Genomic DNA, 19,077 nt, shown 5'->3' on the forward strand with positions numbered 1-19,077 from the left:
TAGCTTAAAAAAATCTTTATTTTGAAATAAACAACCGACAAAGCAAATCTTTTATAAGGCACTGTCCGGATTCTAGAAGAAATATATTATATAAAAATGCTTTATTATTAATATACATAATGAATTGTCTTCAGGTAAAAAATATAAATACGCACTTTAATCTTGAAATCTCCCCCTGTTCACCCAGAAATGAGAACTACAAAACCATAGATTTTTCAATTTTATGGTCGGTTAAATTTTCCTTTTTTTTGTTGAGTTTTCAGTTAAGAGCTCATAAAGCAGTTCAATAACATAACTCTGTGGCTTTAATGAAATGAGAGCTGAAGTAAAACAAATTAAATGAAACCTGAATCCTCCATTATAATGACGTGTACTCTTCCTTCTATAGTTGTTAATTTTTAAATACTTTAAATCGAGGGTTTGAAACTCAGAGCCAGGGGGCTGCAGATACTGAAAAACTGGATCAAGGCTGTATTATATATCATCCAATGTAAAACATCTTGGTAGAACTTTAAATATTTGTTGCTGGATCAATGATGTAACTGAGACCTTGGCCAATATTCTGTACAATCTTGGAGACATCTGCCAGTGTCAAATTTAAATCCTGAAACTTTCTGGAGGTTGTCCATTGAGTAGATGCAGGCAGGAGACTGCCTAACAGAAAGCACCCATCAATTGGCACCTAGAATTTGTGATTAAGTTGAAATTTCGATTTAATCCAGACCCTTGAAGCAGGAATAAAAATCTCTCTGGCCCTCTCCGAATGCCTGTCAAAGTCAGGATGGATATTGTTTCTAAGCCAAACTACACTTTCAGAGCATGTAGTGAAGACACAGTGGTACCTATCAAGGAAAAATACTCTCTAAGTTAACATGTTCAATGAAACAGTAGTTTGCAAGTAAAAAGGGTCAAAGCTGCAGCATGTTTCTATACCAAATGGTTTCCATGTCAGGGTGAAGAGTTTAACAGCTTTGTAATAATGTAGGTTGTTTAAATGACTTCTTCCTTTCTTCTGCAGCCCTACCAGAGACCGGAGTTTTAAAGGGAGATTCCAAGGCTGACATGGCCAATAAAAAAGAAATGAATTAAAAAATATATTTACATTTTGTTTTTGCTTTGCAAATGAATCAAGCTATTTAGCATCTTCAAAACAAACAATAATTAAAAACAAAAATCTTTGGCACGATAATTTCCCTGAACAGACTGGCTTCATAAAACACTGCTTGACTAACCTAAGCAAGGATCAGCTATATAATTACAGGTGACAGAATAGTGTTCTGCAGCAATACAGAATACCGCAAGTGCCCTATTTTGCCTACTAAGAGTTTTAACGCTACAGCTTTATAGGAGTGTATACAAATTGCATATTAATGCATGCTTATTATGTAAACATCAATGGCAGCAACATTCTATGAGACAGGAGTGTCAAACACCATTCCATAAGGAATACAAGAACTTCTGATTTTTCAGATCATTTGATGAAACCCATTTACTAGACAGATTGGACATGTTTTAACTTTAATTTAAAGCTGCAAGAAAGGCTGTTTTCTATGGGCTCTACATTTCAAATCGTTCAGGGATCGACTGTACAAGACCACCATGGGACTCAAGATGTACAATAAGAAAACAAAACAGTAAAAAAAACACTCCAGTAAAGAGTGTTCGGAGATGAGGGCAATGTCTGACAACCCATCAGCCCTGTAGGAGTGGAGTATGACATGGCTGAAATAAGGCAGTGCCTGCAATGACATGTTGGAAGTTCAGAAATGACATAGCTTTGTCAGTTGCTGGATTTAATAGCTGTTGGGAGGAGTTATCTTTCTGTAAAGAACAATCATGGTACACAAAAAATAAATGTTTAAGGCAGGGCTATCCAATTTTTGTCTTAGAGGACTGCTGTGCCTGCAGGTTTTTATTCATATCCAGTACTTAATTAGCTAAACCAACTGGTTATTAGATTAATTGTGTTGTTGCTTTAAAGAGATCTGGAAAACCTTTTCAGATCGGGGGGGGGGGAGTTCAACTGTAGAAAATGTCCATTGATTTTAATTCCATATCCTTTCAGTTGCCACTGCAAGGACAACTGCACCATTGCTTCCAGCAGGGGGCGGTATGGTTCCTTCAGTTCCAAACAGCAGGAGCTTGGTTCCATATGTACTGTATAAGGCAGGAGTCCCCAGTCATGACCCTAGAGGGCTGGTATGTCATACACCTATTAAGACCTGAGAGCAGTTGGTAAAACTGGTCCAGTCATGTCAATAATTTGATTGAGATTGTTAAGTGTCCAGCTTGACTGAAAAACCGTAGACACTCTGGCCCTCCAGGACCAGAATTGGAGGCTCCTTGTATAACAGAAAGAGCACATCTGTAGGAGATAAGGAGAGCAGCCAACTGATTCCTAAATAAAAGCTGATATCTTGACAAGGTTGCTTCACCCCAATGCAGGGAAGCTCACTCAATCTTATCTCTCTGCCTTCTGCCCCTTGCAAGGGCTTCTGTTCGAATTGTAGAAACAATGCTCAGTTTCCCAATGCCCTGTTCGAATCCTTCCGGGAGTCTCCCAATCCATTTTACTTAATAAAAGTGTATATACATACTTGACAACGGGCGCATCCAGCAGATTTGATAGGTGTATCTAACTAACCATCTTCTTAAGATCAAGGAAAAGCTTTAACTTGTCCAATTATGCAAATCAGGAGTTAAAAATCCATGGATTACTAATATTTCTTCATTCCCTTATAGAAAACCACCATCTCTATAATAATGCAAAACAGAGACGGATGAAGACATTGCCTCATTAGAGCAGTGACAGCCCATTACGACCTCCTTCGCTGAGTAAAGCCAAGCATCAGAAGACCAGGTACAGTATGTTTCCTGATTATTTGTAGCGTTCCTATAGGCTGCTCTCACACCGCAAACACAGTGAGTCGACCTGAGCAGTACTGTAACTAGCAAAGTAGCTCTGATTGTCAGCTTCTTGGCAGGAGGGGTTGTTACATTGCTATTTATCCAAAGTTCCAAAAATGTTTTGCCATTAGAAATGCCCTGTTGAGAGACATTGGATTGTGATACATACAGTTTCCTGTGCAATGCTCTAATTGCCATTATCCCTTTCTGAATAAACTATTTCCCTTTTCTAGGCAAATCATTGTATAATATTAGTTGTCAGGTATTTGGAATTGTTACCATTATTCTTCCCACTAACTGTATTAGATTATTTTGTAGCTACAGTCAGTAAACCAATTAATTCTAATGTATGAATGCACACCCTCAAAGTTGAATTCGCTCTTATTACTTATAGCATTGTTTGTTACCTAGGCAAGGGAATGGGCAGAGATATAGAAGGGTCAGGAGGTGTAGTTTCTCTTTGTCAGTCCACTTAGAATCTAATTGAAGTTCTCTCTTGTTTGTTCATATCTATCTACAGCAATGCTCAGACTCCACCAACCACTTAGGGACCCCAAATGTGTATACAATATTTGCAAAACAGACGCTTAGTTTCCCTTTCATCTGACGTGCCTTAATACACAAGAAAGGAGGCCTTCTGAGATCTCCTTTCTGTTTTAAAATGAAATGTCATATTGATATTAACACTTGCTATCCCAGATGTATGGTAGTTCTTGAAAATGTGTAAAGAAGTAAAGAATTTTAGAAGGAAGTTCATGGATCAGCTATTCTCGAATCTGGGAACACAAACTAGGAACTTCAGCTTTCGTTTTTTCAGCCATCATTCTTTTCAGCAAAATGTTTGAATTTAGTTTTCATTCCATTTCAATAAGTTCCCTCCTCAGCACCTCCCTGTATGTGTCAGAGACTCTAAAGAGTTTACACAGACAAGCTAAAACAAATGGATGGAGGGCAGATTGAGTCTAGAGGACTGACCGTTCCAATCATTTGTTATTCAAAGTCAGGTGCTTTCTCAGCTAGAGCAACGAGGACCAACCAGTGAATCTTTTTAACTTGGAGCAAAGATATAACCTTCAGAATATACCGTTGAACCATGTCCTCAAAATCCTGAATCCAGGATCAAAATGTGGTCACACAGACCAAAATCTGAAGGTACATCTTGGTGATGACTTCAGGACGGATATAGGGGCAATTCTTCACAGAAACAGTGGAAAGGCAAGTCTGCACAGAGCTAAATGCAATGGTTTCACATCAGATTCACAGACATCTTTCCTTAACTGATTATATAGATATCAATCTGTTTCTACAAAATTGTCCAGTGCTGGTGGATTGAAAGGGATTCTGTAGTTCCTTTTTCCTTGACTGGTTGTGGTTCATGACAGTGACCACAATATAGGTGAAAAGTGTGGGCTGAAACAGCCTGATTTATTTAAAACGCCCAAGAGTCTTGCTCTGAGATGACTGTCATTCAGACAGTTGTCTCACTCTTCCAGATGCCACTCTTCATGCCCACTGACACCTGTGAATGTTCTGTCCCACTTGTGTCCAGCTCCAGCCCTGAACCTTTCAGTGTCCCATTCTGACTGGTCCCGGGGGAGAAGTTCCCGTTGCCACTGTTGAGTGGGAAGGAACAGCGTTTGGCCTCCTTCTCAGCGGCCGCCGCCAGCTTGAGGTTATCCCGGCTGGCACTGCGTCTCTGAGCTCCCTGCGTTGCCACCCTGCTGGCTACAGAGGGCAGCAGCGGAAAGGGCTTCTGTCGGCTGCCACTGCTGCCCCCGTCACTGCCCTCAGAGAAGCTGGTAGCGGCCGCCTCTCCCACCCGCCACCCGTTGGCCAGTGGACTGGTGTGGCTTTCTGATTGGCTGTTGTGGATGCTCCCGTTCTCACTGGAAGCATGTTTGTGGCCTAGCTGGGGAGTGGTGAGTTGTTCCACACCCAGAGGCGCCAAGGCACCCAAGCTGCCCCCTCCTCCTCCACCACGCAGAGCTTTTAGACGGTAATGTCCCCTGCCCTCCCCTCGATGGTGATACAGACCAGATGCCCCTTGCTTAGTCCTGTTGCCCACCTTTCTTCTCTGCTGTTGACCAGGGGCTACAGAACCTGCTGTTGACAGCAGATTGTTGTTAGCATGTTTGACGTTATTCTCTGTGCTGGTACTGGTGTTGGTGTTGGTGGCACTGGGGGTACGGGTGGCATTGTTGGTGTTGTCTTGTGCCACCTGTAGCAGGTTAGTGAGCTTGCAGGGTCCTGGACCAGACAGACTACTGATTCCACTTGGGGTGGAGGAAGATCTTGCTGAAGAAGAGTTGTGGGGCTCCCCCGGAGGAAGACAGCCAACAAAGATCTGAGATCCACGCTCTGAAGTGTTGGTCTGTGCTCCTGTGCCAGCAGTACAAGGATGCAGATAGGCTGGTATAGGCTGGGAGCGGTGGTAACCTGGGCAGCATCTCAACCAGGTGGTCTGGACGTCAAGCCTGCGCAGGCAGTGGTGCACCAGCAGGAAGATGCCAAGTACTGTGGTAGCCACTCCATACATACAACTGAACAACAGCTGGCTTTTCCCTCCCTGCCACACTGCTAGTGCCCCACAGCTCCACAGTGCCACATACAGAACATGTGTGGTCACCACTGCCAAGAACTGTGCCTTCAAAGAATACTGGTCCTCCAAGGCCATCCCGGTATGCATAGCACCAACAACAGAGTCTGTAGAGAGCAGACTGGCGCTGCCTCCCAGTGCCGGCTTACTCTCAGGAAGGGGTGAGGAGTTGGAAGACGATGACCCAGGGAGATCTTTGTGACTCTGATGCCTCGGACCTTGCAGGCAGGAGATAGTGCAAAGGAAGTAAGCCCAGCTCACCAGAACTGCAAAGCCTGCTGGGACAAAAAAGGCACCCAGGCTCGGTCGCCACACCAGCCAACAGCTGTTAGGGGAAAAGCAGAAACAAAAAACGTTAAGACTTGTAAGCTGAAGAAGAAATTCACGGCAGACATTCACAACACTATAACCAATATACAGTATCTAATTGAAAAGTGAAATTATCTTCTCCTCATAGGGAATAAATGGTTCATAATTCTCTAGAGTTTTAAGGATGAGTGATTTTTTTCCTTTTTTAGGCTTATAGGAGGCTAAGAATTGAGCCTTTCCGGAAATTGTTGCTGTAAATTCAGAGCTGCTAACTTAATGCATGAATTAAAACACTTGATTTGATTGGGTTTATGTTCTTCCTAGCTGGAACTAAATCTCATTAGGCACTAATTCTAAACACACTGTTGCTAGGTGCCTGAGTATCAGTGTGTAAAAGTGACTCACTATGGGCTGCCGTCACCGTAGTTGTTGATGTTGACAGCTGCGGTGATTCCACAGATGATCAGAGGCACTCCTCCCGCGATTAAGTAGAACCTGATAGGGGGACAGAGGAGAGGTGGAGGAATGGCAGAGATTGGCAGCGAAGAGGAAGGGCATAATGACAAGAGGGTGAGGAGAAGAATACAGAGGAGGAAAGCAGAGCAGTATTAATGTTACTTACCTCAGTTCTTACAACTTCTTATCTCTACTGGAGAAAACTCTGCCCTCCTTCAGTTATCACTATTATACAGTATGTATTGTTAACGTAGTAAAAAGGAGGAAAGGAGAAGTGTTGATTATGCTTTTGTTAAGGTACTGTGACTTACCAAGATTAGCTATTACAGTAAGGCACTACTGCACTGGAATTCTATTTAATTCATAGCTGAGCAGAAGAAGTAGCTTATCACCTTTTCATATGAACACAGTAGGGGTGCTGGCAGTCAGACCAGGGGTTTCTCTAGAAAAGCTTGGACAGATTTCACTTGGTGAAATCAGGGTTCCCGCTGGAACAGTCGTGCCCATTCTTCAGCTCTTTGGAGAACTCCAAAGCATTCTAACTGCCAATAGCTTCCTTTCAGTGGTCTACAGCTGTTGTGTTCTAATAACCATGGGCAGCCCTGTGACTAACACATGCTAGTTCTCAGGTTTCCACTTTTACCTTTGTAGCGTGTCACAATGGCCTCCACTGTCACTGTATTCTTGCAGAACCGTTTTTGTCAAGTTACAGAATGGTAGGATATCTTAGCGGGGGGTTATAATCCCCCCCCCAGGCCAGTGACATTAGAAATGTGACCCTGAAATCGAGTGGGGTGCAAGAGGAGAGTTGGGAAAGGTGAAAGGTCAGCTCCACAGCAGGAGGTCACAAACAGAAGTGCGGAATGGGTGACAGCAAAGGCACCCAGCCAAGATTTATGATCCTCATCTCGTTGCCTCAGCTAATCCATTCGTTGTACATTCCTCTCCTCAAAGAGACATGCCTCCCACTGCCACCCCTAGGCATATTATGCTTTTGAATGTCCACATGGTGTTTCTCAATGCTTTTGCTTTACGGAGGATTTTTGAATTTTGCAGCACGATACTTTGTAAGCGTTTTTATTTCTTGTCCTGGGGCCGTGCTGCCTCCTGCCACACTCGGTAACGTGCAGCTATATCACTTGCCCACGCTGCCCATGGGTCCTGATGGGTGCCTGATGACATCACTGACCTGAGCATGGGGCGCTGCGTGGGGGGGACAGGCAGCTCGTCCTCCGGTTGCCGTGGTGACTGCCACACCGCCTCCTTGTAAATGACCCGGGCGCTGATCCCGATCCAGAGCAGCGTGGACAGGGAGGAGTAGTGCAAAGCGATCCCCACCTGAGAGGAGGAGAGAGGCGGGGGCGTTTTACACAGTCCTTAATCAGATCCAGAACGTCGGCCATGATCACAGCTCCCCCAGTGAAAAGAGTGACAGGAAAGTGTCCATCAGTTGCAGGACCTTACTACATGAACACACGAGGGGTTCTGGCAGTCCGACTAGGGGTTTCTCCAGAAAGCTTTGACAGATTTCACTTAGTGAATGAAATCAAGATTCCTTCCAGGTCGAACAGACTTGCCCACTCTTCAGCTCTTTGGAGAATGCCAAAGCAGTTTAACTCCTATACGCCAAAATATATTAATCTTCTATATGCCTAAAAGAGGAATAAATCATTAATCCTTAAATCCCTGGAGAACCAAGAACAGTTCTGTACTATTTATTCCCTATGAGGAAAAGATACTCTCACTTTTTACTCAGAGATATTGGTCATAGTGTTCTGACTGTCTTCCATGAATTTATTGGCGAACCTCTCCTTCGGCTTACAAGTCTTTTCCCTCTAACATTCCCACGACATGCTGTAAATCACTTGGTCAGACTTACTGCCTGGCACACTACTGGGTAACTAGTGAGGGTGATGCCACCGGCAAACACAGCTGTCGTCATGGCGATGTGGAAGCACATGTTGAGCAGAGCATGCCAGCTCTTCCTGGAGATGCGGATGGAGCTGAAGGGAATGACAGAGGAGTGTAAAGGGCGTGTTAGACAGTGCTTCATGTTATCATTACATACTGTAGATAATACCTTTATACTGTACAGTCTACCTTTCTTAGTGGAAACATGTCCCCCAAGCTGAAGCACAAGTAATTGCATTTAATTTGTTTTGGTGGGGATTAGACAATGTGCAAAAGTGTGTCCCATTGTGAAGTCGTAAAATACAGTTTTTCTTTAATGCTAGTGCTATTTTTGCTGCTACAAAAATGCCACCATGGAGTTCTAAAGTTCCTGATGTCCTGAAAAACATCAGATGAAAATTAAAGAAAAAAATCATGGTTTAAGGTAGCATGGGAAAACTGCAAATATACCCTGCACGTTTACCACAATAAACCATACTGGTGGATGCCAGGAGAGGAGTACATGAATTCACCACTCAAGTGCAGGGGTGTGCTCTGGAGTCTACATCTGCACATTCGGGCCCATCGAGGCGTGAGAGGGGTACCTGTGGTGGAGGATGTATGTGATTATCACCGTGAAGAGACACAGCAGCAGCAGGGCCGTGCACGTGTAGACCACAGGGTGCAGGACTTCCACCGGCACTGCAGCGAGGCTGGGGAACTCGGGCAGATCCTGGAGAGAAACAGGCCAGCGTCACGCCCAGGAAACAGGGCCGCAGGGCGCACGAACAAGAGACTGGGGTACCTCGCTCTGCAGCTGCAGAGAAGCCAGCACTGGCTGCTGAACATGTGGAGCTTGTCGTCTTATTTTTCTGTAGGTTTACAAAGATTCATGTGCAAAGTTGAAGAAAAGTTAAATATTTGGTGTACCGTTTGTACAAGAGCCTGCTTCAAATGTTGTTTGTACAACAGCCTGCTTCGAATCATAAAGCTTCAAATAGAATATGATTGTTTACATTTTCAGTGCATGAATTTCTGCACTTCCAATATTGCAATTTAGCTACAGATCCTATAAAGCACAATGTTAAGCTCAGTACTTATTTTCCACTTAACTAATAAAAGTACTATACCTTTACAATGTTCTACATGAATATACAGTGGGGTGGCATGGCAGTTGGTGCTGATATCTTAAAATTGTGATGTCCTGGGTTCAATTGCAGACTAGGGTGCCTTCTTTATGGAGTTTACTTGTTTATACACTAAACACAAGTTTACTTTCACATTTAGGTTTTTCTCTGGATGCTCTGGATTTTACTCCATCCTCCAGCAATACACTGGCTAGATCAGCTGGTCTCTCTTAACTGTCCGAGTGCGAGTGTAACCAGCAGTGGCCTGCTGTCTTATCCAGAATGTAGCAGCCCTGGCTTGTACACTATGCTTCTGGGATACTCACTGCATTTCTGAAACCAGTATCAGGGAGATGCAGAAAGATGTCTTCTGAAATGAATGAAATACATAGCAAAAGAATGGACATACCTCTCTTAAAGTCCGTCTGCAGGAATTGGTCATTTTCGGATTAAGCAAAATAAGCAGGACAGTTTATATTATTCTTCGACAAATGGCCTAGCAGCTTTCAGAGGAGGTTGCTCAGTGTTCCAAGTGAAGGGCGATTTCTGAAAAGCCTAGCTCTGCTGTTAAAGCACTTCTTGCAGAAGTCTGAATGAGATCTAACTGATCCTATCTTTGGCGCCTGATATACATTAATTTGCCACGGACGTCCTTGTTTTGAAAGACCAGAAGGGAGGGAGAAAGGACACACTACCTACCTGTAAGACAGCGTAGTTGCTGAAGTGTGCACAGCGCAGGGTGGACACAGTGGAGTCACTGGCCACCAGCTGACATCCTTCCTGGCTCCAGCCACCCTGCCTGTCCCCGGCACTGAAGCTCCAGTGGGCGGCTACAGGGGCTGAGCCCAGGAACGAGTGGCGCAGGGAGACAGCAACGGGCTCCGACTCGTTCCACATCTGACACCCATCTGACAGACAGGGACAGACAAATGGAGGCTGCCATCAAGAAGCTGAAATGCTCCTGCCCAGTGCATGCTGTGCTGCGTCCCATTCCAATAGTTGTTTTTCTTGTCCCAAAATATATCATGAGCAGCGCCTGTGAGATCTCTCTTTGGTTCATATGAAGTACAGAGATGTGTCATGTTGCACTTGATTTTTTTTATTTTTCACATACATCCCTCCATGACATTCTTGCATGAGAAACGCGAGATACATATCATTTAGCTGTTAAAGTTTCACCAAACCTGATGCACCAGGCCAACCTACTGTATGTCACATGGTGACGAGTCAGCGTGCTCTGCTCTAGGTATTGTGGTGCACAATTATTATCTCTGTGCTAAGGCTGCTCGTTTTAATATGTCAGGACTTTGTACAGATCCAAACAGCTCATACCCAAACCAGCAAAGATGACAGGGGTGTTGACACTGCGGCGCCAGGTCTGGTCTGCCAGGGCACTGGAGTTGCCAGTGACAGGGAAGAAACGTCCGGTTCGGAAAGCCAGAAACTGCAGCTTACAGTCCGGGGGGGCGGCCGGTGGGAAGAGAGAGGGAGGGAGAGACACTGACGCCAGGGCCACGCTGTTCTGGAACCAGAGACAGAGGGACAGGAGGACTGAGAGGGTGATCCGAAGATCGGAGTTCTTTTCACTTTCACGTCTAATGTCTGATCACTGCACTGCGCCACCATTGCTGAACTACAACCAAGGCGCAGCCAAAGAATCGAAGACAGTCGAGTAGGGAGCTGCGTAAGCTTGCGTTCCTGCAAAGGAACAGGTCAAGGTGTAGTCCCTGCTGAAGGGAAATGAAAAGAGACACGAGGTCTTGGGTGTGGAGCCTTCTTCAGGTGTGAGGGAGAGAGGGAAAGTAGCAGATAAATAAAGCGTTAGGGGAACAGAAGACAGAGTAGGAGAGAAAGGGCAGGGACCTGGAGGGAATGGGCATGCAGCAGGTAAGAGAACAGGAGGAGAGGTTTGGATAGCCAAAATCTGCAAAGGAATAGAGTTAAATAAATAAAATAATAACAGTCAACTAATAATGACAGTTATCTAATAACCATGGAAGGAGAGAAATGATCTCAGGTTACCTTCATGCAGGTATCTTCATGAGTATGATAACACACAAGGGCAATACACCCAAAGACTGTCTGATTACCTTGAGAGGGAAGGAGTGCAGTGATGCATTGTGGGTCCCGGCGGTACAGCGGAAACGCAGCTGCTGCTCATGGGAAGGCTCTGCTCCTTCCTGCCCCACATGGCTGCCCCCTGCCCCTGCCCCTACCCCCTCGCTCCGCTGGTAGGCCGTGCAGCTCAGGCCCGTGTAGTGGGAAGGTTTGATCAGGTAGGCCTCCATGGCAATGTTCCGGGAGCTCTTGAGAAACAAAGAGAAGACAAATCAGAGGGAGGGAAAGCACACAGGACTCCTGTGTTTTTTTTGTTTTCCGGGAGTGATAAGGCAGGGAGCTGGGTGATGCTGGGGTACCAAGCTGACAGCTGGGCCTTACCATGGAGAGGTCCTGGGCGTTGCCATGCAGTTGCCACTTGGCGATGCTCTCCAGTGACTGGACGATGGAGCTGCAGGCGCTCTCTTCCCGCTGAGCCCTGGCCAGGATCTGCTCGTCCACCTGCATCAGATTGCTTCCCATCTCCACCAGGACCTCTGACAGCTGACACAACGACACAGAGGCAAAATCAGACCCAGGGGTGCTCTCAGCCACAGAGGGTGAGGGGTATAAAAATACAGCATAAGAAGCAACCTCCTATCATCTGTACATGTTCTTACATTCTCGTGGGATCTCTTGTTTTAGATCACGTCTCTTTGCAGGAAAAGATCACGGCCCCATGCCTACTGCTCAGGACAGTGCAGTCTCTGAAGCCCCTAGGCTCTCTCACCTCTCTGATCTGCCCGACGTACTCCATGAATTTCTCCATCATCTGGGCCACGTACAGCACATCCACTGTGTCAGTGAAACCAGAGGCCTCCGCAGTGTATGTACGCAGCTGGTGTGCCAGTGTCAGGGCATTAGAGGCATTGATGGGCATCTGGAGATCAGAGGTATAGGAGAGGTTATCTTTCATTTACATCATACGCACAACAAAGAGCGGTGGTTAATAGGACAATCAAAAACAGTTTTATACATCGACTAAAACCTCTGAAAATGCACACTAGTTACAGCAGTGTATAAGCAATCTATGTGGCATTACATATAACAAGCAAGGGTGTAACACATACTGATTTATCATTTTTATATTATAGTAAAAAAAAACGTGAAAGATAACATTCATATCTTCTGTGTATTTTTTTGGCACCACGAGTCCCAAAAACAAGTTTGAAACAAAAAGGGTAGTTTGTTTGCAAGGAAAACTCACAAAACGACCCAAATTTCATCCACAAATTCCCAAAACAAAAGCAGAACTGCAAACAAACAGTGAAATGGAGAATAGAGTCACAGTGCAGAGACGGTGCAAATCAAAGCGAAACCACAACAAACTACAATATATTCACTTGACCTGTCACCTGAAACATTCAGCACAAGGCTTAAGAAATACACTGGCTCTCCAAACTAATTCCTCTCAGAAAAAGTACTTCACCAACTCTCTCACAATAGCCTCCAGACCACTCCAAATACTCCCATCCCCTAACACAGGGCACAGACTCAACAGCACTCCTCCGTTTTGTTCAGGCCTAGACATTTACACACTCTGACATTGCTATTTAACCTGGAAAGCAGAGGGGGTCTATAATTCTGACAACACAAAGACAAACAACTTTACAAAAAAACACTCTATGATTATTAATAGCTTAGCTAATAACATGCCGATTGCTGTTTGCCTGTGATGGATGTCTGAACTTGAGTGTTACCACAACGCCTGGGTTTCTGTTTCTTCAGGTACTGACCAGGACAAAGGTATGGAGGACCCGGGTAATGTCGTTTTTGTACAGGCACTGCGAGTAGTCGCCTTCTTCCCAGCGCCCCAGTCGGTTGCAGTGCCGTGAGGCCCTCTTCTGCTCAACGCCCCCATTGATGGTGATGGCTGGGTAGGGGTACTGCAGGCAGTATTGATAGGATGTGATGCCAGCAAGTGTCTTTGGCCATCTGGGAAATAAATACAGTATATACAATATAATATATATCAGGTATTCTCCTAATAACCATAATATCGTGGTTGCTTATTCACAATTAATATCCTATTACATTAATACTCTGTCATATTCTATTGCACTGCCTGATGTATTTTGCACTACAGTATGTAAGCCCACGCATTTGTATAGTATTAACTTACAGATTTCCTGTGACTTTCAATTTTCTGCTCGCATACATTGCTGATCATACCCTTAAAGGAATGCACTACTCAGAAGAATACACAATGCTACTAATGATAAGAACAATATCAATAATGAGAGAAATACATTGCAAAGGACCAAGTAGGGAATAATTCCACATAGTAAAGTAGTAGGAATGAGTAAAACACACAACACACAGTTTCAGAAGGGGAACTTTCTTCAGGCGCTTGGCTCTTGTGATGACTATTGTTTGTGTGTGGATTCCCTGACAGCTGACAGACTGTGTGTTACGCTCTGTCTTTCCAGTGTGGAATTATCGATCATACGCAACTGGCCCGCAGTTTCCTGCTCCGGCCTCCTGAAATGCCCTCTGTGCTCTTGAGTTGTCTGTCTTACTTGAATTCTCCCCGATTGTTGGTGACTTTCTCCTCCGGGCAGAAGGAGGCGCCGTTCTCCAGCACCACGATCTCCACGCTGCGAGAGGCGTCGCCGCGGCCCGTGGACACCACGCACTCCCACTCTCCGCTGGCTTCCACATGTATGTTCCACAGGATCAGCTCGCTGCCGGGCAGTCCAAACACCTCCCTCAGTCATCACAGCAGCAATTAGACTTTCGAGAGTTTTTCACTGACTAATGCCAAGGTAGCTCAGAACATTTTCATTACGTAATGCTAAAGTCATTTCCTGTGTAGCCATAATGACACTGTATCCCAACACAGCCTCTTTTGATTTTTAATTGTAGCGAGCGCCATTAGTCGCTGTAATGAGGAAACTATCATCAACACAGACCATAGTCGCATTATTTATTATCATTGATAAACATCATGTTAACATCGTGTCATCATGTTTATAGCCCAATCTCATTGGTTACTGAGTAATCTTGAGAATAATTATAGGTATGGAAGCTTTCCCAAAAAAGGAAATTCACAAACGTATTCAATCAATCACTTCCCCGAATACATATTGCCAGCAGCCATATCACCCTGCAACTCACAACTAGTAACCCACTGAAGCTAAGCAGGTGTGAGCCTGGTCAGTACCTGGATGGGAGACCTCCTGGGAAAAACTAAGGTTGCTGCTGGAAGAGGCCTTAGTGCAGCCAGAAGGGGGCGCTCACCCTGCGGCTCATGTAGGTCCTAATGCCCCAGTGTAGTGACGGGGACACTATACTGTAAACAGGTGCCGTCCTTCGGATGAGACGTAAAACCGAGGTCCTGACTCTCTGTGGTCATTAAAAATCCCAGGGCGTTTCTCGAAAAGAGTAGGGGTGTAACCCTGGCATTCTGGTCAAATTTCCCATTGGCCTTTATCAATCATGGCCTCCTAACAATCCCCCTCTATGAAGTGGCTTCATTACTCTGCTCTCCTCCCCACTGATAGCTGATATGTGGTGAGCGTTCTGGCGCACTATGGCTGCCGCCGCATCATCCAGGTGGATGCTGCACATTGGTGGTGGTGGAGGGGAGTCCCCATTACCTGTAAAGCGCTTTACAGGTAATGTAAGGAGTGTCCAGAAAATGAGTGTCCAGAAAAGCGCTATATAAGTGTAAGCAATTATTATTATTATATTGTAATCCATGAAAACAAAAATGCTTCTGTTCTTTAAAGGTCAGGATTAATTCCTTTGAAGATCCCCGAGTGGTCTGTTTAGAATGCAGTACTGACAAAGCACAGACAGCCTGAGCTGGCCAGGGTGCGCTCAGCTGCTGTGTGGCAGCTTGTCGGGAATCTGGGAATCTGTGCACTTGCAGTGTTCCTCTCTGCAGGGAGAGCAGCATTGCTCTTTCTCTCGGTACTCACTCCCATGCAGGGGATGTGGGTTTTGAAGTCTGAAACAGGTGGGCGGCTAAATAAGGGTGCATTTCAGAAAAAAATGCACCCTTTTCTTCTCCTGTGCAGGTATTACTAAGTCTTACTAAGCTGGCATGCTTAAAAATTGGCCATTCCAGATCAGTGTAGGGCAGTGTTTAGGGAAAAAAAAATGATTTTTTAAAATAAAAAATTACAGTTCCCCAAGGATTGGATTATGTCGGCCCTATTTTAAACAGAAATATCGCCAAAGACACCCCCAGGCACCATATTAAGACCCCAAATTGAAAAACAATTGGAATGCCCCAAGAAAGAGATGAAAAAGATGAAGGCAAGATGAACTCTGTGCTCAGGGTGTAGGGATGGACTGCAAATACCTGGTGATGAGGGTGCAGTCATGCAGTATGCTGTCCTCCAGCTGGATGCCTTCCTCAGGGGTGGAGGTCACAGGCTGGCCGTTGTGACGCCAGTGCAGGGAGGTGGTTCTGTCCAGCAGGGCGGCGGTACACTGAAAGGGCAGTCTGTCCCCCTTGAATACCACCTGACGCAGGGAGGGCAGGAGAGAGAGGGTGTGTAACTCCAGGGGACCACCTGAAAGAGAGGAAACATGGTAAAGGTCATTAACAAGAGGAGGCAACACAGCCCGTTTTGATGGTTGTTAACTCACTGATCCAAGAACACGGATCCAGCTGTAGTCAGCTTTCATGTCAGGCAAAGGAAATTGGGTTTTAAATTGTCATTGCTTACAGAACATGCCTTCTCTGTCCAGTCAGAAATATACATATATGTGATTTTCCATTTGATCTTCTGTCCCTAATGTTTTGTTCTCTGTTAAGTAGTTGTTTTTGAAGCAGATGTTTCTAAAGTATTTTGGAGTTCAGAGGAATTTCATCTGTATTGAAGTTAAGGAGGACATTTTTTGAAAAACACTGATCTAGAAGAGGCTACTTATGAAAAAGCCTGAGTGTTTATGTTGATACATCATCGACATCTTCTGAAGGTAAGCAATAAAAAGGCTGACGTAAAGTGTAGAATTTAAATCATACATCAAAGTCAGGTTAAATATGATGTACAGTTATGCTCACAGTTTACAAACAAGATATGGCTGCTCTGGAATCAAACCAGAGAAGAGCAACTAGATATCCAGCCAGCAGCCATATCACTCTGCAACTCACAACTGGCAGCCCACTGAGGCCCAGCAGGTGTGAGCCTGGTCAGTACCTGGATGGGAGACCTCCTGGGAAAAACTAAGGTTGCTGCTGGAAGAGGTCTTAGTGCAGCCAGAAGGGGGCGCTCACCTTGCGGTCAGTGTGGGTCCTCATGCCCCATTACATTGACTGGGACACCATACTGTTGAAAGGTGCCGTCCTTCCGGTAAGACGTAAAACCCGAGGTCCTGACTCTCTGTGGTCATTAAAAATCCCAGGGCGTTTCTCGAAAAGAGTAGGGGTGTAACTGTCCTGGGCAAATTTCCCATTGGCCTTTATCAATCATGGCCTCCTAATAATCCCCATCTATGAATTGGCTTCATTACTCTGCTCTCCTCCCCACTGAAAGCTGGTGTGTGGTGAGCATAGTGGTGCACTATGGCTGCTGTCGCATCATCCAGGTGGGGCCGCACATTGGTGGTGGTGGAGGGGAGTCCCCATTACCTGTAAAGCGCTTTGAGTGGAGTGTCCAGAAAAGCGCTATATAACTTTAAGCAATTATTATTATCATATATTCTAGGGCTTAATAGGAGGTCCTATATTGACAGACTGAAAGAACTGAACCTTTTTAGTCTTGAACAGAGAAGAAGAGGGGTCGAAATACAAGTGTTCAAAATCCCAAAAAGCATCGATAAAGTCAAAGCAGTGGATATCTTCAAAATAAACAGTGAAACGTCTTTTAAGAAAAAGCTGGATAACACTCTTGAATTAATTAGCTGCTTACTACAAAACAGGCTAGATGGGCCAAATGGCCTCCTCACGTTTGTATTTGTTCTTACGATCTTACAAGGGACGGGACAAGGGGGCCAAGAAAGAGCTGTTTATCTTCTTTGTGAGTTTCCTTACTTGGCCTTATATTTGCTAAATTTGTTTTTGGCAAAGTTAGGTTTGTCTGGTCAGGAGACCAATGTGAACATTGAATTCATGAGATTAGAAATTGAAGTAAAGAGTGAAAATGTGGGAGAAAAGGACCGTTGGGAGACAGAAAGCAGGGGACAGGGAGAGATGAAAGTGAGAAAGACGAAGAGAAACAGGGAACCCAGAAGTGAATTACATGAGGCCTTTGCATTATTTTCTCAAGGATCATTCAAGAAAGCAGTAATAATAAACCACTCTTTTGCTCTCCAATTTAGGTCCATCGGACTCACCGCAGGTGAGCTGATTTTCTCGAAGGCCGCGCAGTGGCTTGCCCCGGAGGCTGCTGGGATAGGAGCAGAGCGTCTCCTCTGACAGACGGGCGGAACTGGACCGAAAGTACCCTGGCACCCAGCGCAGATTGCAGTCACAGAACAGGAAGTCAGTGTCAAAGCTCCTGAAAGGTGGCAAAAACATCTTCAAGCCTTTTAGGCGCAGTAAGGACAGCATGTTCCTATTCTTTGTACTTGACTTAAAGCTGTCTTTAGCATTGTTTCTTGTTTTCTAATTACGATCACTGATATCTCCAAGGCAGCAAAATGAGATCAACTATTTTCTTAGCTGTAGGTTTCTTAAAGAAAACAGCGAGCAAAAGTCACACATAGATATATTGGCGTTATTTGTAAGGACATGCAATGAATTTGTTCACTGTAGTGGAACACGGCAAAGCGAAAATCAATACATGTACAGTATGACCACATAGCCACAGATGTTCACAAGGAGCTGAAAAGTAATAAAAAAACATACTGATCAAATTATTACTGAACGAAAATGAGACAGATAAAATCCCTGTGCTGGTGTTGACAGTGCTGGACACAGACGACCGGGTTTCAGGTACTTACACCAGCTTGAGTGAAGGCAGCTCCTGGAAGATCTTCTGCTCCAGAGTAGAGAAGATGTTGCCTGACAGATTCCTGTGAGACACACAGCATGCACACGCACTGAATTGAGCATCTCCTATTATAAAGACCATTGTTTATCACTCACCATAACATAGCATATACATAGCTGCAGGTTCTTTTTAGAAACCGAGGGGCAGACATCACTTTCTGGTGTCATTCTTTACTGATGACCATTCTTGGTGACACTCCAGCATGATTTTCCCTGAGCTTTAACACCCTTGCCTCTCTTAGCAATTCCAAGCTTTATTCCCATTATAATCCATTTTACACTTCTGCTGTTTCTCTTTACTGTCTTTACTGTTTTATTGTGTAAATCTACAGTACTTGTTCTCTACCCGATCTACAAAACATCATTAGCACTTCTCCACCTGTACTTTACCATGGCTAATTTGTGTATTTGTCATACTTATCAATAGCAACTCTGTCATTCCCTAGGGTGTCCCATTACTTCTCCTTGCTGTTTTTTACATGCTCCTATGCACTGCATGTTTGTGTCTGTTGTCTTCTGAGACTCAGTGTATTTCTCCAATGCACACCGAGAAATGTGCCACAGTCAACAACAAAACAAAGCAGAAATGCATCTCCAACCAAAGTATGGGCCCGCTTAATGTCATCATGTGTTCTGTGAATACTTTAGAGTGCATTTAAAGGTTACCTACAATAAATTGTATTTTACTATGCATTTGTATGCTTTCCTATGCTTTTAATTCATTAAATTCATCATGCTATGCGTGTTCA

The 19,077-nt window shown here is 44.7% G+C and overlaps 1 protein-coding gene across 1 annotated transcript in view; it reads right to left on the minus strand.

The window, feature by feature from the left end:
• adgra2 (adhesion G protein-coupled receptor A2) overlaps positions 1-19,077 on the minus strand; it is a 56,763-nt gene continuing 37,686 nt past the window's right edge. Inside the window, exons 5-19 of the mRNA XM_006625471.3 lie at positions 18,280-18,351; positions 17,671-17,834; positions 15,692-15,905; positions 13,902-14,066; positions 13,119-13,317; positions 12,113-12,262; positions 11,725-11,886; positions 11,376-11,591; positions 10,618-10,807; positions 9,985-10,193; positions 8,764-8,891; positions 8,148-8,271; positions 7,458-7,606; positions 6,218-6,307; positions 1-5,828 (exon numbers count right to left, since the gene is read on the minus strand). Coding sequence (XP_006625534.2) covers positions 4,376-5,828; positions 6,218-6,307; positions 7,458-7,606; positions 8,148-8,271; positions 8,764-8,891; positions 9,985-10,193; positions 10,618-10,807; positions 11,376-11,591; positions 11,725-11,886; positions 12,113-12,262; positions 13,119-13,317; positions 13,902-14,066; positions 15,692-15,905; positions 17,671-17,834; positions 18,280-18,351 — 3,685 coding nt within the window. The 3' untranslated portion in view covers positions 1-4,375. The remainder of the gene's footprint in view (positions 5,829-6,217; positions 6,308-7,457; positions 7,607-8,147; positions 8,272-8,763; positions 8,892-9,984; positions 10,194-10,617; positions 10,808-11,375; positions 11,592-11,724; positions 11,887-12,112; positions 12,263-13,118; positions 13,318-13,901; positions 14,067-15,691; positions 15,906-17,670; positions 17,835-18,279; positions 18,352-19,077) is intronic.

This window comes from Lepisosteus oculatus, chromosome 2, assembly GCF_040954835.1.
Source record: "Lepisosteus oculatus isolate fLepOcu1 chromosome 2, fLepOcu1.hap2, whole genome shotgun sequence".
In the NCBI taxonomy this organism is placed as follows: Eukaryota; Metazoa; Chordata; class Actinopteri; order Semionotiformes; family Lepisosteidae; genus Lepisosteus; species Lepisosteus oculatus.